This window comes from Phymastichus coffea, unplaced genomic scaffold (assembly GCF_024137745.1).
Source record: "Phymastichus coffea isolate CEN01 unplaced genomic scaffold, Cenicafe_Pcof_1.1 PCOF00002, whole genome shotgun sequence".
In the NCBI taxonomy this organism is placed as follows: Eukaryota; Metazoa; Arthropoda; class Insecta; order Hymenoptera; family Eulophidae; genus Phymastichus; species Phymastichus coffea.
In genome coordinates, this window is record NW_026706813.1 from 2,741,643 (window position 1) to 2,768,045 (window position 26,403).

Here is a 26,403-nt window from a genome sequence, read left to right on the forward strand (position 1 = left end):
TAAATTTTACAGAACTACTTATTTGTTGATTTTATACAATATATAATTATCGCCAATAGTGTCGTCAAAAGTTATTAACTAATAAAGTTAATTAACGTGATATTACATTATTTACAATAGAAAATTATTAAAATTTCATATAACTTTATAGTTAATTAATTTTGGAAGTATTTTCCAAAATTAATTATTTAAATTAATTAATAACATTTGAATTATGACTAATTTTTCATATTTGTAACGGTTTTCTTTTAATTTTAATATGCGATTATTAGGTTAATTATATAAGATTTCTAAATCATAAAATTGTCATTATCAAGTATTAACTTAATATTTTCGTTCTATATATCGCTTATTGTTTAAATAAATTATTAGTTGTTTATTTATTAATAACAGTTGTTATTTAGCTGTTATTAATGAAACCAATTCTTACTCATGTTCTATACTTATTCATTTTACATATAAATTATTTATATTTTTCTAATATTTCATATGTTAATAAATAAATTAACTTTACATATCGATATTCGTTATAAATTTATGATTGAATAAGATATTGTGAATCTGTATGTTAAAATCTATATAATTGATACTTTGTTATATTCAAATTATCTATAATTAACATATTTTTCTCAATATTATGATTCATTATATCTATGTCTATTATTTGTGACGTCACGCTATTTGTTTTGACTCGACTCTTATTTGTATACAGTCGCGTAAACAGTGAGGTCGCTTAATGTATTGTTTTGACTAAACAGATTAATACGTTAGACTAGTTGCAGTGATTTAATAACAGCTCATAAATAGGACCGTTACAAATTAAATTTAAAAATATTACAAAAAACCAGTAGTTTGCTATTAGATTTCTTTCAATTAAATAGAGATGATGAATCAGCGAGACAGTATTATTACAGTGAAATTCCATCTCATTTTACACATAAGAAAACTAAAATAAATGATGTCACTGTTACAGAGTGGCAGCTTAGAAAAAAACATTTCAATACAATCGGTAGAATGTATTCTGTCAATCCAGCTCAATTAGAATTATTTCATTTAAGATTATTGCTATTGCATGTTAAAGGTGCGGAAAGTTTTGAGCATTTAAGAACAGTTGATAACGCCATACATCCAACTTTCAGTGCAGCTTGCTTAGCTTTAGGTTTAATTGAAAACGATGATGAATGGAATAGAACAATGAATGAAGGAGTGCAGTGGATGATGCCGCAAAGACTTCGTTGCTTGTTCGTTCGGATTTTAATACATTGTCAGCCGACTAAACCAGAAGAATTATGGATGACTTTTCAAGACGCATTGTCAGAAGATTTTTCTAGAACACGGGAGAAAGATTTAGCTTATCAAATGGCGTATGCAGATATTAATAGAATATTAAACGATGAAGGTAGAAGTTTAGAAGATTTTCCTTCAATGCCACCACTATTGCGAAACTCAGTTCACGTTCGAGAACATTTCTCATTAATAGAAATGGCTGATAGGGGGAATGTAAAGTATAATAACCTAAACCCTTTGCAGAAAGAAATAGTTGATTTAGTTAGCAATGCTGTACATGATGAAAATTATAGTGGACCCCGTTGTATTTTCATGGAGGGACCGGGAGGATCAGGGAAAACGTATGTGTATGAAACAATGTATGATTTACTAACATCTAAAAATATAGAAGTATGTACAATGGCTTATACTGGTATTGCTGCAACTCTACTCCCTAACGGAAAAACAGTGCATAAGATTTTTGGTTTGCCAGTTCCAATGTTTAATGATTCAACGTCTAATATCAAAGCTCAATCTAAAGAAGCTAAAAAGCTTAGGAAAACGGCAGTTTTCATTTGGGATGAAGCTCCAATGACTCCCAGATATGCATTAGATATTGCAAATAAAGTTTTGCAAGACGTTATGGGAAATAATTTACCGTTTGGGGGAAAAATCATGATTCTAGGTGGGGACTTCAAACAATTATTACCAATCAAAGTGAGAGGAACAAGAAATGAAACATTAAATCTTTCTATAAAATACAGCCCATTATGGAAACATTTCACAAAATATATATTAACAACTAATATGAGTTTTATCAAATGAAATTGAATTTTCTAATTTTTTGTTGAATGTAGGAAATGGTTCACTGAATGATAAAGATGATTACATAGATGTTCCTGATCATTGTATACTCCCGAAACAGTAACCATAATAGATATTTTTGGTCAACTAATTCGAGACAAAAAATTTGATGAAATGAGTGATTGTGCAATTTTATCTGCTAGAAATGAAGACGTAGATAATATTAATAGAGAAATAACGGATTTATTAGATGACGTAGATCAGCATATATATACTGCTATTGATACTGTTATAAACAATAATAATAGAGATTTCGATGATGTTATTATGCCTGAACATTTAAATGCTTTAAACCCACCATGTTTACCACCTTACAAATTACATTTGAAAAAAAATTGTATCGTAATGTTGATAAGAAATATCAGCATTAATGAAGGTCTATGCAATGGTACAAGGTTGCAATTAATAGATTTATCGAATCATTTATTGAAATGTAAAATTTTAACAGGTGATAAAAAGGGCCAAGTAGTTTTCTTGAACAGAATCACTTTATACTGCGAAAACGAATATCCATTCGCCTTTAAAAGAAGACAGTTTCCAGTTAAATTAGCATTTGCTATGACTATTAACAAAGCTCAAGGGCAAACGTTCAAAAAAGTTGTCATTGATTTACGAAAGGATGTTTTTAGTCACGGGCAATTGTACGTAGCATTCTCGCGTGTTAGATCTTGGAACTCTATAAAAATCTATTTTGGACAGCAAATGTATTCAAATAAAATAAAAAATTATGTCTACACAGAATTATTCAAAGATTGATTACATTTCTGAAAACAAATATTTTCAATTATATTATTTATATGGCTTTATTTGTTTATAACTTACTCTGTACTTTCATGAATACTTCATTAATAAAATGTAATTACAGTTTTTTAATATAACAATTTATATTGGAACATTTCGATATAACTGCGCGCAAAGCGCGCATTTAGACTTCTAGTAATGATAAAACCTTGATTACGGCATGATACGACAAGATCCTTATAATTAGAATTAAAAGTTCGATTGCTCTTCCTCGTTGCACTCCTCTAGCAATCGTTTAAGTGTGAGGGTGTGACGGCGGGGCATATATGATCAAAATTTTAAATTTCAAAAGAATAATTTTTCTAATATTAAGACCAACGGCAGAGTTGAAACCGTTTCCCATGAGCTGTGGGAACCGAGTTGAGTGTCGCAGGGAAATTTTTCTTGATAGTCTCCAAACGGCAATAGAATCTATAGTCTAAATTTATGTAAGCGTGCATTCCTTTTTTCATTACGCTCTTCTGCTCCTCGTACCTTCGCACTTACATATGAACTGCATGCAGCCTCCGAACACGTGAGCGCTAAGATGGCGATGAAAGAAGAGGGCCATGGGATCGCGTCTGCATCCTATTCACATCTTAACTAATGACTTTTACCCTTTCCAACTAGAAATTAGGCATTAAAAATTATGAAATAATATTTTTTGAACTTGAATATTTTGACTTCAACAATATATCAAAAATAATTTTGGCCTCTCAAAACCTCTTATCAAGTTTTCGCTTCGGAGCTTAGTTTAAGCAGAAAATAGAAAAGAATTAAAAATATACGTTAATTTTAATGAATTCATTGTTACTTAGCGAACTTTTATTATAAGAAATTAATTTACAAATTTATACAACGTAGCGTGCAAAATAACAAGCATCGCTCTATTTTTATTATATTTAATTATTAGATAATTATTGATAACTATATTTTGCGGTGAATTTAATTATAATATTGTAGAAGCTATATAATGGTCGATTATGTTTGTTCCAACTTTAACTAATTAATAATTACGAAATTTTAAACTAATCTTGGCTGTGAATGATACTTGAAGAGCTATCTTACGAGCTAAGGCCTGTACCCTTGCGTCCGCGCCCCCGATTTTCTCCACGCCCCCGCTCCAATCAGGGCTCGAAAATCCAGCGAGGAAAATCAGAAGAAACAAACGGACCAATTAACACATCATGTCCTGCCCCACTCCTCCCAAAACCGAGAGGCTGTGAGTGACTCATCGCCCAACCACCCGCCTAATATAAAAAGGGCCCAAAAGTAGTTGGAGTTGCAAGAGTTGCATTAGTTGCAGTTGTTTTCAGTGGTTGTAGTGACCGTGCAAAGCAGAGATTGAAGGAAGTACAGGAATCAGTAGCGTCAAGAAGTCAGCCAAGAAGTTAGCAAAGAAGTCAGTCAAGAACTCAACAAAACTCAGTCAAGAAGTCAGTCAAAGAGCCAAGCAGCCAAGTAGCCAAACAACCAAGCAGCGGAACAAGAAAGACAAGAAAAAGCAGTTAATATAAAAAAAGGACGCTTAGGCCGAAAAGTGTGAATTATTCAATAAAATAAAAGAGTAAGCAAACAAACAATTTTTATTAGTAATTTATCTATCTCTCCTTTCTTTTAGAAGTAGCTCACAATCCAAAAATTTTCCCTTTATCGTATTTGGAGACTACTTTTGATAGGCTCCAAATACAATTTATATTAGGAAAATCGGGTTCTACTATTGATAGGACCCAGGGTACTTCACGCTCTCGGATTACAACTATTGATTGGAATCCAAGAGCAAAAGTACAGGTTTAGTGGCACTGTCCCCTTTGGTATTATTAATTTTCTAATAGTAATCTTGCTAGTTTATGCGAGAAATCGCAGACTAGCAACAACAGAACCCTGAGACTACGCCAAGCCTCAGGTGCACCTGAGATGTGTCGTTGCCACGACGTCACAATAGTGATGCTTCACCGACATTTGAAAGTTTATCTTTTTCAGTTATACTAATTCAATTAATAATTACTAAAATACCTTTCAAAGTGAAAACTTCTAAACCGATTGTATGTGGTCTACATTTTGGAAACAGCAAAATTGATACGAATGTATTTTTCAAACCATTTATCATGTAAAATAATGCATTTTCTGATGATGGAATAAGATGCAACATAAGAGGAGCAATACACATTCTTTATGTATATGCGATATGTTCATGTGTTAATTGAGTTGCTCACGCTCCAATGCAGGGGCTGACGTAGTTCACTTACTACTACGGATATAGTTGGTACCTTTACCCATGGTATTTTGTTGCGGTAAGTAAAGGCAGTTGGATTAAATATATCATAATAGATTATCAAATAGCCGAGAGAAATGAATTAGACACTAGGCGGCATATGCAAGACGCTGTCGCGTCCGAAAAAACAATATTTGGTGTTAATAACGAATCAGGATTTGTTCCCGATTTTATGCACTTCATAGACTTAATTATAGGAAAAAACTTTCTAAAATATGATGCGATGAAAAAAATATGCCTTTCTAATTAATTAACGTGGAAATAAACTTTATTAATAACTGTATTAAAACTTTAAAAGTCCCTAATAAACTGTTTCGAAATTCAAGATCCAAACGAGACGGTAAATTTTTGAAACCTGTAACGGAGATATTAGCCGTTCCTGTCTGGGTACCTCGCGGCCGTCTGGACAAATTATTTATTTAGGGATTCGGAAAGCAAAAGACGTTCCCCGGACTGAATAATGCGTCGAGCAAAACCACGTTAAACGCACGGATTCGAAGTCGGGATGAGGAGTGACACAGCGGCGAATAAACACAATACCGGATTAACACACTAATCCTTTACTTGTCAACAATCGACTACAATACGGTGATCTCACTCCAATATACAATATTACGAGCGGCACAATAACAAACGAGAGCGCGAAGGTGAATCGGTGGCTAGTCAGCCTGCCGATTCCCTTTTTAAAGCTAATTATTACAATGAATGCCCAATAAACAATTTCCGCCGATATTTCGTCAATGGGGTAGCCGGAAGATCTGCCACACTAGCCACTCATCAGCTGGCGTCCAAACATGCAAAAGAGAGAGACAAGAGAGAACACAACATCGACCTCGACCTTCAGCCTCTCTGACGGCTAGAACGCTTCGCAGTCTGACGTTACTGGTGCACTCCTTCTCGCTGACCGTCTCGCCGGTGTCATTGTCGTCACTGTTTGTCCTGTCACTAATCCTCTCGTTCGCTTTAACAAGATTACTGCCTCAACCTATTGTTATACTCGTTGTTGTTGTTGTTGTTGCTTCAGCTGCGGTTGCCGTTGTTCCCCCTGCCTTTCTATCGCTCGTTGTCTGCAGCAGCGACGAAGTCCGCGCACCCGCGCACCTCGTTGGTTACCCTCACGTATCGGTGCCGGGTATCCTTCGGGACACGGTTGGGCGCAAGACGGCCACAACACTCTAATTCTCATCCACGCACCGGGCGTGTCTCCGAAAACGAACGTTGACGAGGTCGCGAGGCCAACTCCGGAAAACCGTTAACTTAGGTTAAATCCGCGCGCGTGACTTGCTATGCTGAAGCCCAGCAGATACTCTCTCAAATTTTTGCGGTGATCCGCAACTAGAGCGCTCTCTCTCTTCCTCTTCAGCGCCATTACGATCGCTCCAGCCATCAGCTCAGCTCGTACACAGCACCTCGAAAACAAAATCCAAGCATGAGTGTGCGTACCACACGCACACACTCTCAGCTTGGCGCGGCGCACGAACATTGACGAGAGCTAAACTGACGAAATCGGCCTAGCCAAGATTCTCCGTTACAAACCTAAGGAATATCAAAACTGGATCCTCTATTACAATATAATAGCTCTTATAATGATTTCTCGTATGCCATGCTATGCCATATATTCGTCCCATTTAGTACGAGCTTGCCTCATTTTGTTGCAAGAAAATATCACTAGAGATGAGCTACGTGAAACACATCGTATACTAACAATATTTGTAACACTTTCAAAAATTTATTATTCGAGAAGTGCAATGACATATAATATTCATCAGTTGCTTCACGTCGTTCATGATGTTATCAATTGAGATTCTTTGTATCATCATTCTGGATACGTATTTGAACATGGCAATGGAATTATTGTAGAAAAGATATATGCTGCAAAAGTGTTCTATATCAACTTTGTAGAATTATTGCAATGTGAAAGAGCCAATTGATTTTAAACAAATTCTTTTTAAGAAATTGTCTGGATTCTCGTTTTTTGCCCTACATTCGATACTTAGTAACAAAAGAGTGGGCGACAGTCTTAAAAATTGATATTGGAAGATATTTTGGTGTACCTTCGCGTTGTTATGGATGGCTCATTAACATTTGTATGATTTTGCAATTGGTTATTATAAATTAATTAAAATTGAGTGCACCTACTTGTCTTGTAACAAGGTTCGACTTTGATCAAATAATTCATTTGCTAAGACAGTGGATAACGATTATATTATATTCAAATATCAATTATATTCAAATTGATTCTTTTTTTTGGATATATTGAATGAACTGGAATATACTCTATGTAAGACAGTACCTGTCATGAATATCTTGGATATTAATACTCATTTTGGTTATTTTCAGATTAAAAGAATAAGGTCTATTACTGAAAACATACGAGCTATCGATACTACTATTATTGATAGAATTTATACTGATATGTTTGATAAAAATGAATCGTACTTTACTCTTACTGAAAATTATGAAAATTATATTGTAATACTTGAAGGCGAAAATATTTTTCTGGTATAATAATGTAATTTAAAATTACTCTTTATTACTGAATCATTATCGCTTAAAGTATAATAAAATAATCAAAACTATAGCAAAATCGATAATATGTTACAAATATATTGTTTTGAATGAAGTAAATAAAATACAACAATAAGTTTGTTAATAATATTATATTATTTTCATGTCTTTTTAAGAATTGAAATCACGTCTGTATTTAAAAAAGACATCATTTTTATACAAAATGACATCTTTAAAATCTGATGTCTTTTAATGAGACATCTTTTTTTATACTAAAGGAGACGTTACTGTTATATGAGAAATATTCAATGAAACATAGTGACATCTTTATCTAAAGTTTTTGTTTCAAAATGCATAGAAAATAACAGTATGCTTTTTTTAAAAAAAACGTTTTCACAGATGGCAAATACATTCAGTGATATAATGGCGTTCTTTACATTACCTAAAACTACGTTTTTATATGTTAATTAGAATAATATTAGGCGAGAAAATGACGTCTAAAAAATGTTCCATTTTATGACATGAAATCACGTCTCTGACAGACATCTTTATTTACAATAAGGTACGCAATTATATAGCAGTTTTCTTTATGGTGTTACGTCCTGAGACGTAAATATTTCTTGATTTCATCAGCAATCGATTGAAAACGAAATAATGTATAAACGACGAACGGCATTTTTACGAAATACAAACTCAGCGAAATTAAAAGATGAGTAGTCCGAAAATTTGGGGCGCCCGACATTTTGATTTTCTGATTACTCAACACATTAATACGGGCCGAAAAGTCAATGTCCAAACAGAGACTCGACTTTTCGGCAGTTGATTCGCGACGCGCGACTACTCAATAGCATTAAAATTTGTTAAAGTTCGTACGAGCTGATTCGCGACGCGCGACGGCCGAATAACGTACATTTTATCTATTGTTATTTTTGAGAAATCATTTCTGTTCTTGAATAAATAAATAATTACTTAAATCGAGTGTTCGTGCATCATTACCGACCGACCTCACATATACTTCATTGAGATAGAGCTAAACAGCCAATTTAACTCGAAATAATAACCCAGGTAAGTTCCTGTCACTATAATAATTATTAATAAATGAATGATCATACATCCTCTAAAACTGCACGTCACGGCTACGTAGTCGCTATATAACAATGGAAACAATCCAAATGAAAAATATTTTAACGGAATAGTCTGATCTGTTCTTTTCTTTCGCTTTTCACTGCGCATGACAACTCGACACATATCTGAAACTAGAAAAAAACGCTATCAAAACTAAAGCGCTACATAACATACGTGCTTAGATATGTTAGGGCATTTGATCAAAAATAAGACTATATACGGTGCATAACGTCATAGGTGTTTATTGTTTACTTTTTTCAACTTCAATGCGCTAATCTCGAATTTTAACTTATTATAATCATTTACTATGTAATAATTGACATAACTTAATTTGTAAGTAAATAATTTTGCAATAAACAAATACAATGCGAATTTGAACAACAAAACTAGTACCTTAAAAAGAAAAGCAAATATTTGACACTTTGATAACTGATTTTTTAACAGAGTTGTCAATAAATAAAAAATTGATAGTTTATTAAAACATAAAATTACGTTGCGAAATAGCGATCCAATTGTACATACTTGTAAAATTAGTTAAAATGATGGTTATTTGGTTGTTGATTTTATAATAGCAAAAGAAATAATTTAAAAATTTATTATTTAATTATTATTTAAATTCTGTTTGTTAAATGGGGAATTTCGATTTTGGATATCCATGTTCCGTATATATCATAAATAATTGTTTGGCTTTAAAAATTCAAATAATTTTCTTGTTAATTTCAAGCTATTCGGTTAAATAACTTTAGTTGTTTATAACTTTATGAGATGATTTTGCCGTATTTAGATCATAAAATTCAGCGTGTTCAACTTAATTTTTTAAATTACAAAATTTTCCCTTCGCGTGCGTGAGTTCGTGACAAAACTTGTTTAAAGTAGGTGCAAGTTTGCGAAAAAAGCGCTGTAAGAGCTACCCAGCGTAAAAAAGGACTTCTTTCATAATTATAAATTTGCTCGTCGCTACAACAAGAGGGAATTCCTACCTTGCTTGGCAGCACGAGCACTGAACATATGACATAAAGTCTCAGCTATTTCCCAAGATACGTTTCATTATTTAGTGGTCAGTCTCGCTACTATCCTACTATACACGATAGTCTACGAGCTCAACTCATAAGACCATTTCTCTTGTGAGAAAAAAATAGCCTTAGACTATTTCCTCTAACTATTATAATATTAGAGCCTAGAAACTCAGCTAAGTTTTATTGTGGCGCTGACTGGCTTTTCCTAGATAGATGCGATAATATTTAGCAAAAATTCAACAGGCACATCGAAGTCGTGAACCGAGTCGAATCAGACTACTTTCATTGCTTGATGATTGAATTTTCATACTATCTTTGAAATCCATTCACTTTCTGTCGTAAGTCAGCGAAGACTGTTATCCTCGCAGCTCGACTTTGAGTGGTGAATTTCCAAAGGTTTCAATAGTGATTGTTGACGTTCATGAAAGAACACTTTAATCACTAGAAGTAAACCACAAACAACTATTATGTTAATTATTTCGAGTATCGATTATTATATGTCAACTTCTTGCTTGCTCTTGGAAATATAATTTGCAATATATCTTAGAGCTCGAACTTATTTGTACTTACAGTATTTATTTACTGACCGATTTATAAAAATATTATGTTTGATCCTCTATATATTTCATGCAATATTAATGTTTTATGGTAATAATAATCTGGTTTCTATATTCTTTTTTTTGTGGACAATAATAATGTAATGAAATTTTCTAAGTAACCTTACGTGCTCTAGGTTGCCAAACTCAACTTTGAGATGTAACTAACAAAAATAAAAATGAAAAGATTTTAGTTCCGACATACGGGAGATAAAGTAATATACGACTGCACTGATTCACAGTTAGAATGTGTCTACTTGGGCGATGCGCTCTCGTTGGTACCGTTTTACGCTTACATACGAGGGTGGTCCGATAAGTACTTAGCCTACAAAAGAAAAACGAAAATTTTGGAAAAGTGGCGTTTTATTTTTCAACATAGTCTCCTTTTAGTTGGCTCAGCGATGTTCCAACTTCTTTAACCCGTCTGAAAAATACGTTTCCTCGAGGTCTGAAAAGTAGGCTTCCGTGGAAGCGATTACCTCCTCATTCGACTCAAATTTCTGCCCGGCGAGTGACTTTTTCAAGTTTGGAAACAAAAAGAAGTCGCACGGGGCTAAATCTGGAGAATATGGTGGATGGGGCAGCAGTTCGTAGCCTAATTCGACTAATTTGGCTATGGCGATGGCGGAGTTGTGAGCCGGTGTGTTGTAATGGTGGAAGAGAACTTTTTTCTTCGCCAAATGGGGCCGTTTTTTCTGCAATTCGACGTCGAATCGGTCCAATAATTCGACATAGTACAGCCCTGTGACCGTTTTGCCCCTCTCCAGGTAGTCGATGTAGATCAAACTTTGTGAATCCCAGAAAACGGTGGCTATCACCTTTTCGGCTGATGGGGCAGTCTTCGCCTTCTTCGGAGCACTTTCGCCGGGTAAAGTCCACTGTTTCGACTGTTCCTTGGTCTCTGGTGTATACCAGTGGATCTATGTTTCGTCGACTGTCACGAAACGACGCAGAAACTCCTTCGGATTGCGCTTAAACAGCGTCAGACATTGCTCTGAAGTTGTCTCACGTTGCGCTTGTTGTCCGGAGTGAGCGAACGCGGCACCCATCGCGCCGACAGCTTTCTCATGCCCAAAATTTCATGCAGGATATGACCCACGCGGTCTTTTGAGATGCCTACGATCTTAGCTATCTCGCGCACCTTCAATCGTTGATCTGCCAATACGAGATCGTCAATTTTTGTCGTGTTATCCTCCGTGGTAGCCGTTTTCGGAGCACCTGAACGTGGCTCTTCAAAAATCGACGTGCGACCACGTTGAAACTCGTTAAACCAATTTTTGACGGTCGCCATCGAAGGAGTAGAGTCACCGAACACAGCATCCAAGCGCTTTTTGATTTCCCTTCCAAAAACAAGAATCGAATCACCGACCGATACTGCTGTTTTTCCACTTTTCAAAAATCAACGGACACACTTGCTTTCACACGCTCTCAAAAATAAACTACAACTCCGATCCGGCTGAAATCTTGACAGTAACCATCGAGAAGGTTGTACTACGTGATAGAATATTTCTTTTGCGAGAGTGGCCACCATAGCGGTGAGGCTAAGTACTTATCGGACCACCCTTGTACATTCCCCCTCTTTGTTTCGAATAATCAGTCAGCCTACCCAAGACACATGCGCTTGCCTCAGTATCGTGTTAATGCAACGCTACGTCTTTATCTGTGTAAAGGTTTACCTTGGTGATTTTGAAGTATAGGCAGCCTTTTCCTTGCATCAGTTTCTAAAATTCAGTCACTTCTTCATTTAATTCACGCTACAAGATAATAAATTATATATATATATATATATACAGTGCCGGTCAGCCACTTTTACCCCCCTCCACGGGCAAAATCAGTCTAACTTCAAAGTTTTATATCTCTGGTAGAAATTAACGTACAGAGATGCGCGTGGATGCGTTTGAAAGGTCTTTCGGAGAGCTTTCAAATGATATGACTCACGGTTGCCATCGATTGTTTTTTTAAATTTTGCAACAATTATGCAAAATTGAAAATTCTGAAATTTTTTTATTATTTTTGACAATTAGCCAATTTTGGAAAAAAAATCGTACGAAAATTTGAAGTACACCATTTTTTAGCTATTACCAAGCCCTATCTGAATCACTCATCAAAAATTTATTTTCGTCAAATATGACGCGCGCACGGGCATTTTTTCCTGGAAGTGACAGTTTTTTTCAACATTTTTTATCTCCGTCAAATTGTAACAATCGAAAAAAATTTATAGGAGAAAAAATGTTTGTTTTTTCACGTAGAATACTGCAATAATTTTTTTTTCGGTTTTTCGAAAAATTTTTTTTTTCGGTTTTTTTCAATTTTTTTCTCACAGTCGGTACGCTAAAAAGATGAGAAACCACAAAAAAAATTTTTTTCCACCCATTTAATAATACTACATAACAAGTATCGTAAATTACATAAAAAAAAATCTTTTTTTTTCGACCTTGAAAAATAATTTTATCAATAAATAAATGAAATAGCAACAAATGTGAAGTCAGAAATTTTTTTTAATTCACATAAAGCAATAACTACGTATTATAAATTTACTTCAGATGTTAAGTTGGAAATGATTACTTGTTTCATAGAGAATATGTACTATCTAACACGCTGATTAATACTAGCAGTATTTACAAACAAAGTGATATCCCTACTTTCATCAAATCAAACATACTTCTACAAATATTTCTGTACTTCTGATCACAAGCTTATCAGTCGGTAGCAAACAGTTACAGTATGAGTAACTATTTGTGTAGTGTCTATGTATTGTGACCATGGCAAAATCGAGGAATTTAACTGTGCGTGAACGTAATAGCATTATTGCACTATACGAACTCAATATGAGTCACCATGCAATTTCAAAAAAGTTGAACATAGACAGGCATACAGTGGCATATAACATCAAAAAATTCCATGAAACAGGTACTGTACAAAATCGACGCTCACAGTGAAGAAGGAAAACTACTGTTAAAGAAGATAACTATATTTGCCAAAAAAGTGTACGTAATCGAAAGTTAAGAGCTCCTCAAATAACTGCTCATGTTAACGAACATTTAGAGAAATCCGTGAGTGTAAGCACCGTACAAAGACGTCTAAGAGAAAAAGGACTGTTTGGTCGAGTTGCCGTTAAAAAACCTTTACTGCGATGTGTGAATAAAAGGAAACGTCTACAGTGGGCAAGAGCACACAGAAACTGGACGATCGCCGATTGGAAAAAAGTTCTTTGGTCCGATGAATCGAAGTTTAAAATTTTTGGGAATAAAAGGAGAGTCTACGTAAGAAGGAGAGCTCATGAGAAATACAATAACGATTGTTTAATTCCAAGTGTTAAGCATGGTGGCGGCTTGGTCATGGTATGGGGATGTTTTGCTGGTTCAAATGTAGGCGATATCGTTAAAATTGATGGAATTTTGAACAAAGAAGGTTACAAAAAAATTCTCCAATACCATGCAGTAAAATCAGGTTTGCGATTAGTTGGACAACCTTTTGAATTCCAACACGATAACGACCCTAAGCATACATCAACGATATGCAAAAATTATTTATCTAATTTAGAAAAACAAAAGAAGCTAAAAGTTATGCAGTGGCCACCTCAGTCGCCTGATTTGAACCCCATTGAATTACTATGGGAAGAACTCGATCGAGCCGTGAGAAAAAATAGTCCAAGTTCTGCCACTAATTTATGGGAAGTATTGAAAAGAGAGTGGGTAAACATCAAACAGGAGACTTTAGATAAACTGGTTGCCAGAATGCCAAGAATCTGTAAAGCAGTGATTAAGCACAAAGGAGGACATTTTGATGAAAAAAAAGTTTAATTTATTCTGATTATTGTATGGATATTTATGTATTTATTAATTGAACGTTTAATATTGTTACTTGATATTGAAGCATTATGAATTGTATTTACGTATTCCAACATTATTAAGATTGAAAAAAATTAAGACGCGTTAATCCAATTATATCGGTGCTATTTTGATAATTGAAGTATTTAGTCTATGTAAATATTATTATGTGAATTTATAATACGTAGTTATTGCTTTGTATACATTAAAAATATTTTCTGACTTCACATTTGTTGCTATTTCATTTATTTATTGATAAAATTATTTTTCAAGGTCGAAAAAAAAAGATTTTTTTTTTATGTAATTTACGATACTTGTTATGTAGTATTATTAAATGGGTGGAAAAAAATTTTTTTTTGTGGTTTTTCATCTTTTTAGCGTACCGACTGTGAGAAAAAAAAATTGAAAAAAACCGAAAAAAAAAATTTTTCGAAAAACCGAAAAAAAAATTATTGCAGTATTCTACGTGAAAAAACAAACATTTTTTCTCCTATAAATTTTTTTCGATTGTTACAATTTGACGGAGATAAAAAATGTTGAAAAAAACTGTCACTTCCAGGAAAAACTGCCTGTGCGCGCGTCATATTTGACGAAAATAAATTTTTGATGAGTGATTCAGATAGGGCTTGGTAATAGCTAAAAAATGGTGTACTTCAAATTTTCGTACGATTTTTTTTCCAAAATTGGCTAATTGTCAAAAATAATAAAAAAATTTCAGAATTTTCAATTTTGCATAATTGTTGCAAAATTTAAAAAAACAATCGATGGCAACCGTGAGTCATATCATTTGAAAGCTCTCCGAAAGACCTTTCAAACGCATCCACGCGCGTCTCTGTACGTTAATTTCTACCAGAGATATAAAACTTTGAAGTTAGACTGATTTTGCCCGTGGAGGGGGGTAAAAGTGGCTGACCGGCACTGTATGTGTGTGTGTGTGTGTGTCTGTGTGTGTGTATGTTCATACTCGGTTCCGACGACTTTTTATAGATTCATATTTTTTATTAATCTATAATAATTTCAACTCAATTATAGCAAAAACATACTTCTGAAACGTATGCGGGTAAGACGATTTTAATCTATAAGTCCTCTAAAGTGGTTTATTTTCCCCATCCCAAATCTATAAAAATATATTCTATTGTCGATCGAACATTGTACCTAAATCAGTAGAAATTACAAACACGATTTACATTTGGTATGTAGGTACATACATTAATTATTTTCATCACAATCGAATTAACATGATGCATATAGCAGATGGCCTAACGATGTAAAAATAGGGAATGAATTAAATCCTACAACCCGCATATCCGTCCAATATATATCGTATATATCATTAGTAAACGATATTACTTAAAATGAATATGCTCTAAAAACGACCAAAGTTCAATTATAAACAGCTATAAAAAATAGGTCCCTAACGACATTAATTCATCAAAATAGATTAAGAATAATAGTATTTACATATTTGCTGGCCAGGGTCTAATTGCTATAGGTTAATTGACATTCTGTCTATAAGTGAAACAACACTTTGTAAAACGTTGATAATTTAAAAGACGTTTCGTTCATTTAGAAAAATGAAGGGTTAATTCCATTTCTCTAATGTATTAGATAGCTAGTACCTCAGAGTATTTATGTGGAGCGAACGATCAGAAAAGATCGGCTGCTAATGTAGGCTACCGAAAATGATAAAAATGATGAATTTAATGAATTGCTTTATTTTAGATCATCGTTACGAGAACTTCGGTTTCGCATAAAGAGCGTTCACTCGACATGCGTTTAAAAAATATGATATTAACTAATGTCGCTCAAGCCGCATATATAGATCAATACAGATAGCATATATTAGTAGTAAACGATGTGAATCAACGTGAAAATGATCTAAGCCGATCAAAGTTCAGTTATATAATGTGTAATGTGGCACATTACAAGGCCTTTCCTGAGTGCTGCATTATTTGCAACACCTCAGAAAGGCCATACCCGTCCCTTGCTGCCCCGTAACCGGTTGTTTAAAATAAAGCTAAACACGCCCTATACCGAACAATTACTTTCTTTTATGTCCGAACGACCACGCCGGAGATATGGAGGAAACAAACGGTCTAACGCGATCCGACGGACGCTCAAAGAGCAGACAAAAAAAAAGGAGCGCACCACAGAAAAAGAGAGCGCACGCACACACTCATATACACTCCCGACCACGTGTTGCCGACCGGCAAAAGAAATGCAAAACTTGACTGGGAAATGCAACGGAAATGCATGTTGATGACACATGCAGATCCGTTACACTCCCAGGCACCAACACTAACACTCTCGAGGCACAGACACTCCTGGGGCGAGCAGAAAATCGCCGATGAAGTGGCAGCCGGCAATCAGCTGTGTCGGGCTGCCGAACACCATCGGCGACATCCTGAGCGCCACACACACAAATATCAGCAGCCACACACACAAACACCCGGAGGAACATCACAGAACCGACACGGGAGCGCCCCAGGAGGCGCTCCAACAACCGGCGCAAGGACACGAGACGTACGCGCGAGAAACTGAGCGGCCATCTTGAAGCGCCGATATAGACTGAGAGCGAGCGAGCGAGACAGACTGAGACAGAGCGAGCGAGACAGAGCGAGCGAAGCAGACTAAACAAGAGCGAGCGAGACAGACTATTTAAAATAATAGATAGAATAATATGTAAATGCGAAGATGAGGGCGCTACGAATAAAACGGCGTATATTATACAGGTTGATTCTGAAACATATGAAGAGTTTGGTACTATTCGATTCGTTTTGAAAAATGGAATAAGATGGCACAGTTAAAATTTTTATTTAATAATTAGTCAATTAGATAATCGCGATTGAATGTCAGCCAATGAGCGGCTGGCTACGGCCGACGGGCCGCGCGACGGCGAGTCGCGACGGAGAAGGGAGGTCGACTCGTGCATGTTATTCAACAGGTGACAGAAGTGCTCAACTCTTGACCTGTTACTGCTAGCAGCCGTTATGTTGACGTATTTTGATATTATGAATATCAATAATAATATGGATAAAATTATTAAAAAATACGTTGCAATGTAATAATGCATTACATTGTTTTGTATCGTAAAAAAACATGAATTTTATGAAATCAATAAAAACATGTGTACTACATGCGCTTTTACGAAAATATTGCACATTGTGCAATTACTTGCATGTTTAATAAACGCATATTAAACTATACGAATAGTTACAATAGGCATTACTTACATTGTAGCTACATACAATACAATACGTGAAATACATTTTTCAAACAAACAATCAATCAATCAATCAATAAATTGATTAATTAATGGTCTGCATTAGTTGCAATAGGGTAATGGATTTAACGCTATTTATTTAATTATTTCAACTTAAGCATCGAATTTTCGATAGTTCAAGGATTTGAATATTTTGTAATATGCAAACTCTCAAACAGTCAAACATCAATAGTTCCAAACAAATGAATAGTAATGTTTTTTTTTTGCTATTCATTTGTTCATTACTATTGATAGACTTAGTTGCAAAATTTTCTTGACACGGTGTACTCCATCGTTGCAAAATGGCAAGAAGAAATGCTTATTCCAACGAGGAGTACACCGATATGGTGTTGTGCTTGGGCTGGGCTGAGGGTAATGCGAATGCAGCTGCTCGACGGTACGCTGAGCTTTACCCTCTCAGAGCACAACACCCTAATCCTCGGACGATAGAAAATACCGTGAGGAGGTTGAGGGAAACGGGCAGTGTCGTGGTCAGGAATCCTGATGGAGGACGCCAACGCCAACGCGATCGCCTTCATGACCCTATCGTCGCAGCTTTCGCCGCCGATCCGACAGACAGCTTGCGATCTGTTTCGCGGCAAGTCTCGGCGGCGTTAGGTGTGGCGTGTTCGTACATCACTGTACAACGGGTCATGAAGGATGATGGTGAACATGCGTATCATCTCCGGCGAGTGCAGTCACTAGGTAAGTGCATAATTTGTTATTTATAGCGGTTATGTATTCGCATGTAACGACAGGAGGTCGATCCTGTAGTAACTTTGATATGCTGACGGACACAGTATTTATTTTTATGTTTTGATCAATTATATCTCGGTTTGTATTAAAGACAATGGACCGTTTAATCATTTATTAGAACCTGGAGATCCGCAACAGAGATTGAGGTACTGTCATTGGCTTGTGGGCGCGGTTGACGAAGATCCTAACATCTTGGATCGTATTTTATGGACGGATGAATCCACTTTCGGGCGAATCGGAATGTTCAACCAACACAATGAACATGTGTGGGCCCACGAGAATCCATTTGCGGTGCGAGAAGGTATATTTTAAGAATAATATTGTATTTGCTTGCACAACAATAATATTTAACAATATTTTTCAACATAATTTAGATCGTTCGCAGCATAGATATGCCGTAAATGTATGGGCTGGTGTGATTCGTGACCGAATTGTGGGTCCATTCCGTCTACCGCGAAACCTCAATGCTGGTGCGTACCTCGATTTTCTGCAACATGATCTGCCAGCTCTTCTAGATGACGTCCTCCCAGATCAAAATAACATCATCCTGATGCACGACGGAGCCCCAGCCCACTTTGCGCAGCCTGTCCAGGACCACCTCGACGAGGTAATTGATTACTGTTTGTTTTTTATTAATTTATAAAAAAAAGTATACTGATTTCTATGTTTTTCCAGTCTTACCCTGAGTGGATAGGCCGTGGTGGTACCGTAGAATGGCCAGCACGTTCCCCAGATCATAATCCATTGGATTATTATGTTTGGGGAACGTGCAAAGAGGCCATCTACTCTAACGGTCCACCTGGCAACGCAGATGGATGCTGGCAGGCTCTTCAAGAGTGGGCAGAAAATGTGGCCCCCGATCAAATACATAGAGCGACGCTCCAAGTTTTACGAAGAGCTCGCCTATGTATACAAATGGATGGGGGCCACTTTGAACAATGCATGAAGGCAGGGGGGGATCCTGGTGATGGAGTAGGCGACGAGGAGCTTGAGAGGGATCCAGAAGATGATAACGATCCAGACTGGGAGATGGACGAATAGAAAGAGGTAAGTCGTAGAAAAGTCGTAGAAAAGTCGTAGAAAAGTCGTAGAAAAGTCGTAGAAAAGTCGTAGAAAAGTCGTAAAAAAGTCGTAAAAAAGTCGTAAAAAAGTCGTAATAAAGTCGTAAAAAAGTCGTAAACAAAGTTGTTGGGTTATTGTGTTTATTGGGTTCGTAGAAAAGTCGTAAGCAAAGTTGTTGGGTTATTAGGTTAAAGAAAAAAGTAAAAAAAATATAATATTTTCTATTTATTTGCAGTGTTTGGCGGAATTGCGGTCCTGGCTGGAGATTTCGTTAAACTTTTTGTTATTGTTGTTAATTTTTTTTTTCATTATTTATTATTAATTTATCTTATTATTATGTTATTGTTATTATTGTTTAAGTTATTGTGTTAAAAAATGTTATTGTTCAGAAATTGTTTATTATTAATAAGTTTTACAAATAAAAATTAATATAAAAAATGTAAAATTATTTTTTAATTCGACGCGCGTTGTCGCATATCCGCGTCAGAGCTAGCCGATATCTATCCGTCGCCATTTTTTCCGCCCCCGTCGAAATCTTGTTAACCAATTCTGGAAAACAAAAACAAGAATAATTACTTTTCAATGATTATATTATTAGATAATATCTTACCGAGTACGCCTTCATAAATGGCTTGCGGAATGGCAACCGTACCGGCTTTCCCGGTAGGTGTCATGCGACGAAGCTCATCTTTGATCACCAGCATGTTGATGAGCTTCGTCATCAGTTTTTGTGGGTCCCCTTTGTATTTTTCGGTTATGTTGTCCAAATCAATTTGGACAACATAAACCGAAGAACCATCACAAAGCCGTACCTATAACAATAAGTATTGTTATTTTTATATTAGTTGTATGTATCGTGTGCGTATGAATGTATGTTTTTTTAAGCGTTATGTCCGAGTGTGCTTGGTAGTGTGTGTGTACCTGTGTGTGAGATTGCAAGAGTGCGTGAGCGCATGCGAACTAGCGTGGTTGTATGTGCGTGGGCTTGTGAGCTTGCAAACGTGCGTGAATGCAATGTGCATGTGAACGTGTATGCGCATGCATCGGTGTGTGGGTAGATGAGCTTGCAAGCGTGCGTAAGTACTGGCTGTATACAGCGGGTGTGCGTGTGTATGTTTATAAGCTTGCAAGCGTTAGTAGGCATGACCCTGTACGTCTGTAAGAGCTGTGTATGTATGTTTTTTATTGTATGAGTATATGAATGTATGTATGTATGTATGTAAGTTGCCCTACCTTGCCATTTCGGGGTTCCAGTCCGGCAAACTCCTTTCTCAAAATCCTCTTCAAAATAGCCTCCTCGTCATTATCTCCCGAATCTAAAAAATAATCATATTTTTATTAATATAATAGATTAACAATTTTTTTATTTAAATTACCTTCACTGCGCTCATTTCCAAGAATCACCTTACCATCAGTCGAAACTTCCAATTTGTTTAAATATTCCCTGTCATCTAAATAAACATTAAAGGTTAATAATGTGTATATGATAATTGTACTAACTTACCATTTGCTGCCACCAAATCCACTGCAAGCCATTTACGCCCGTATTTTGCCTCGTGCAATACTCCTACACGACGCAAATTCTCGGACGCCACGACACTGCACTCTTTACTATTTTTCCACAAGACCAACGAAAACATTCTTGCATGCGCATGTAGTACACAACACTTATTTGTTTTGAAAATATTATTCAATAAACAATATGAAGTTATCGTTGCTGGCATTTAGTTATTCTTTTATGCCTCGTTCGAAATTTCATCAATGTTTTTATTCATTTTGTACAATTCATGTTTTTTACAATACAAAACAATGTAATGCATTATTACATTGCAACGTATTTTTTAATAATTTTATCCATATTATTATTGATATTCATAATATCAAAATACGTCAACATAACGGCTGCTAGCAGTAACAGGTCAAGAGTTGAGCACTTCTGTCACCTGTTGATTAAAATGCGCGAGTCGACCTCCCTTCTCCGTCGCGCGGCCCGTCGGCCGTAGCCAGCCGCTCATTGGCTGACATTCAATCGCGATTATCTAATTGACTAATTATCAAAAAAAAATTTTAACTGTGCCATCTTATTCCATTTTTCAAAACGAATCGAATGGTACCAAACTCTTCATATGTTTCAGAATCAACCTGTATACGTATCTCCTATAATAAAATTAAAATATTAAATTGGAAAAGAATGAACACGAAACAAATATCGAATTGTGAAATTCGCACGCGGCCGACACCCCTATTATGATAGCGAGCGACAACTACCCCCTTTAGATTTAAATAATAATTTAACTGACCGAATTTGAACCTCTGACAAAATTCACTAGTGACGTCACGACCAATAGGCAAATTAGAATAAAATTTGATTTCCGTCCGGATAGACGAATAGATAAGAGTAGGGGTAGATCTTTTCCGACAATTAATGATAGTTACCTTAGTGGGGGGTGAGAGAGAGTAAATAACGACGAAAGTAGGAGAGTTAAGGAGGGCGCTGTATTATTCTAATTTACATACGGACCAATGATAAAAATTCGGAGGGCGCTACCGATATCCGAATTAGCATACCGACCAATAATAACATTTCTTCTCGGAAAGAGGAGAAGAGAAACGATCTTTGACCGCGAGAAGCCGATTCTCGTCCATTTTTCCACTGGATATCTGCAAGGAAGGAAGCCTCTCTAACAGCTAATCGTTGTCAGATTTTTTTTGCGCTAGACGCCTCAGATATCTTGCCAATTTATTTGCTAATACCGCAAGGAGAAAATTGTAAGTAGGCAAAGTGCCACTCATTTTATTTAATCGCGGAGTGCGGGTTAGATTAGTTAATTTATTTAGTTCAGTGCCGTAGGTCGTCGCGACGCGTGGATCCGTCGACGCCGGTGCCTATCGGATCGTGCTGACCTGTCCGCCATTCCGTGAATATAAATTGAGTGTTCGGTTTATGAAAGAGAATTGCGATTCAGAATCCGCGCTGACCTTTCGTTTACCAATTATTAAGTGTTCGGATTACGAAAGAGAAAATTGCGACTTGGTATTCGCGCTGACCTTTCGTCAACGTTTATTAAGTTCGTTTTACGGAAGAAAGTTGCGACTTGGTATTCGCGCTGACCTTTCGTCAACGTTTATTAGGTTCGGTTTACGGAAGAAAATTGCGATTTATTATTCGCGCTGACCTTTCCGCCATTTTAGGAACCGAGTGTGAGCGGTAAGATCGGACAAGGGAAATTCGCGACTGAGTTATTTGCGCTGACCCTCTCTCTTTATTAACCGAAGACCGACCGGAAAATTATTAACGTTCCGATTAAATTGTACCTTTAAGGATTAATGAAAATTCAGAATTTTACCGACCATATTCGTTCCGACCTCGTATGTGAGAAATTTTTAATGCATCAATAAAGTGATTAGTTATCTTTATATCTATATATATATCTTACTTGATAACCCACCCCTATTGCATGCTAGCGATTTTCAGCCGCGAGCGGTTACATACGGGTTTCACTAATTCGCTATATTTTCTGGTCACTCGTTAGGTGAAATACGCGCGATTTCGAACGTCCTAACGACCTGACTTAAGGAGTCATCATCTGAGCTGCCGGTGTACCCTAGTCAAGGAGAAATCGAAGGAGAGTTGGACACCAAAGGCCTGAAGTTAGGATACCACGCGTATTCCCCCCATCTGCCCACTCTGCGCAGTCGCCGTTAGGCAGACCGGGATACGCATAACCCTACTGGCCTTACCCCCGACGATCGCCGTAATTAGCCGACGGTCTGGCGCCCTAAATAATCGGGGGTAGAGCCCAACAGGCCTTGTGGCGGAAGAACTCGGAGCACGGTCAACACCCCCGAAATTCCCCGCCACAAATGCTATATAATATAGGTCTTGAACGACATTAATTCATCAACATGGATTATCAATAATAGTAGGCTTGTTATTAATGACACCGGATCTGCTTTCCTATAGGTAAATTGGTATTCTGCCGATGAGTGAAATAACGTTGTTAGTTTTTTTTTTTTTTAAATAAAGCATTTATCCTACTCTTCTCTAGTGTATTCGATAGTTAGTATCTTAAATCATTCATGTGGGACAACAGTACGAAGCAATGACTGCTATTGTCTGTTAACGGACCTTGCAAATATATTTATTTGAATTGTTTTGCATATTTTACATATTTTACATAAACGTAACGATAGCTACGGTGTCGCATCGCGAGCTTTTACTCAAGCCTTATATACATCCATTATCGATCACATATTTTATGAGTAGATTATATGAATTAAAGTGTAAATGCTGTAAGCCGATTAAAGTACAATTATATGAAGCTATGAAAATGTAGGTCTCCAACGACATTTATTCGTGAATAACAATGACTATTAGTAGTATTAATATATTTTATTACAAGAATACACTGGAAAAAAACACTAAAATATTTTCACTTTAGTGTTTATTCAAAAAATGAGCATTTTTGACAAATCGTTGAATGTCTTTAACGGAACAATCGCGGTAAAATGAAGATTCTATGGCTTTTAAACACTCTTTTCTACTTGGAATTGTTTGCTTTCTAATATGATTATCAAAATTTTCGTATATTTTAGCTGGGATTGTATTTCGTTGACTAGTTTTGATAGTATCATCTTTTTCAAGACGCTTTTCCATCATTTTTTTTCTCATCATATGTATACAAGTGCGTGTAGAGGCTACATCACGTTTTGATAATACTAAATTTTCTTTCAACATTTTCTGGATTTTGGATCCACTTATTTTTAATTTAGAATCTTTAATTTCATCAGCAAATGTTTCACGAACTATTTGAAGTTCGCTTTCAAGCCACCTGCATTTGGACTTTTCTAAAATGAAAAGATAAAACACAATTAATAAAATGTTATTTCAATATATTGCAGATGTAAGTAGTAATTAAAAACTTAAGCTGTGTACTTTGTTACGTAAAAAGCATAGACAGGGAAGCGGCGTGTAGAGAAAAATTCAAGAAGCAATATGTGGTTCCATGCATCGCTGAATGATGTATAATAATTGTATAAAACGAATCATAAGAATCATGCAATTAAGTAGTATTTATATAATACCTATCCATGCATTATTAAAAAAAATGAAAACAACATTTGTTTACATTTGAAGTACCTTTATTTCTATTAGTTGCTGTTTCTTCAACATCACAAGGTAAAGCAGAATCAAGGCATGACGATGTTGTTGGTCTTGATGACTGACTTGAAGGTGATTTTCCAGTTTCATCAAGAACAGTTTCATCCACAGTTTTAATAATTTTTTCTTCTTCTTCACTATCGTCTAATTAAACTTTAACTTCTTTGTCTATATTTTAAGAGAAAACGAATCATATAAGACACTAAATAAATGAATGTTATTGTATTTAGTATATTTTGAAAAATAGTGCTATCAAAGATAAATTAAAATTATGGAAAGATAATAAAGATGCTTCAAATACATTAAAAAAAAAACAAATTGTTGCGTTATATTCGAGGTCACATTATCCACGAGGAAAATTGTTTTAAACAACCCTAAACAGAGGTTACTGGTGTATCAACAGCAAAATATAAATAATTTATAGGTCTTCGGACATCTCGACATATATACTGTTCTTATATTAGCCAGTAGGTTAAATATTATGCTATATAATATCACGCTGATTTATAACACTTACAATGTAGCTAATACGTATGCGGAAACTGATTAGACAAACGTTAATGACACGTGATTCCAAAGCTTAAGAGATTGAAAAGTCAAACCTAGGGGTTTTTTCCTCGTCTAATTCATGTACCTTCCGGTTTTTTTGCTTGTATAACATTTTATAATGATTTAGCTGACAAATATCACTCTCGGTCTAGCTAATATTCGGAAATAGACCAAATAAACGGTAACTATAGTCAATTCATAAGCGCGAAAGATTGTAATCTAGCACCTATAGGCATTTTTTCACTTCTACTTCGCATATCCTCCGGTCTTTCCCGTTTCTATAACGATTAAAAATTATTGCGCTGACTTATAGAACTTTAAATCGAGCCAATAGTCGGAAACTGATTGGACAAACGTTAATGACACGCGATTCCAAAGCTCAAGAGATTTTAATCTCACACCCAGGATATTTTTGCACTTCTAAATTGTTAGATAACCGATTTCTCGTACTTTCATGATATTTAACAACTATTTTCCGTATTTATAGCACATTCAAGATAGCTTACATAAGTAAAATGTCCAGATAAACGTTAATTACACACTCTACCGAAGCTAAAGAGTTTGGAATGTCAAACTTCGATTTATTTTCCTCGTCTACTTTATAAACCATCCGGCCTTTCTTGGTTTTATCAAGATTACAAATTATTTAGCTGATTTATGAATACATTGATATATTAATAAAAATATAAATAAGGTTGAATTACCTTCTGTGCTAGTCATTCCATGTTGTAAAAGTTTTGATACCTGTGTTACTACGTGTAATACTTGTGGTTGCCTGTAAGACCCTGTGTATGTCCAATCTGTGTCCTAAAAAGTTTGCCAGCTCTTCATATTCTCTTTCTGTGAGGTTGAGTAAAGCACACATAGTAGCTATGTGTTTTCGCATCGTAGTCCCTCGAAGATTTTCAGGATTGTGTGCTCCACACAGTGCCGAGTGTTTTCTAATTATTGCACAGGGTTCAGGTACTCTGTGCCCATCTTTTTTATTATTCGAAGGTAATCCAAAAACATAAGGATTATCATCCGGCACTCCAGCTTGTTCTCTTAAGGAATAAATAAGATCATACGTTTTTTCATCTTCCTTTGACAATAACAGTGAAACAACTCGGCCTCTTTTCGCCACAATGTAAACATGTTTGTAATTCGATGCTAGAATTTTACTTTCTTCCTTTAATTTATTAAACATTTCTGGCATCGTTTCTGCTACACTCTTCTTCTTATTGTACAATAATACTCAGAGTAGGCCATATCGCCCACACGCTTACGATTGAAAATAAGGGAATTAATAACTGAGATTCGATTAGCTGTATCTACATTTCCTTTCTAAAACCTTTTTCCTGCAACGCTTTTATA

At 35.7% G+C, this 26,403-nt stretch overlaps 3 protein-coding genes across 5 annotated transcripts in view; all 3 read left to right on the forward strand.

The window, feature by feature from the left end:
* The window catches only part of LOC131663390 (rhodopsin-like), an 833,111-nt gene that overhangs the window by 141,676 nt on the left and 665,032 nt on the right, over positions 1-26,403 (forward strand). The gene's annotated exons all lie outside the window — the stretch shown is intronic.
* On the forward strand, positions 2,245-14,233 carry LOC131663549 (uncharacterized). Its single transcript, XM_058934019.1, has 3 exons — positions 2,245-2,518; positions 2,579-2,771; positions 13,744-14,233. Exons 1-3 carry the CDS (start codon positions 2,245-2,247, stop codon positions 14,231-14,233), a joined length of 957 nt encoding a protein of 318 aa, XP_058790002.1.
* Positions 17,825-19,319, forward strand: LOC131663558 (histone-lysine N-methyltransferase SETMAR-like). Its single transcript, XM_058934029.1, has 4 exons — positions 17,825-18,227; positions 18,370-18,579; positions 18,653-18,885; positions 18,954-19,319. The coding sequence occupies exons 1-4, from the start codon at positions 17,825-17,827 to the stop codon at positions 19,317-19,319; spliced, it is 1,212 nt and encodes a 403-aa protein (XP_058790012.1).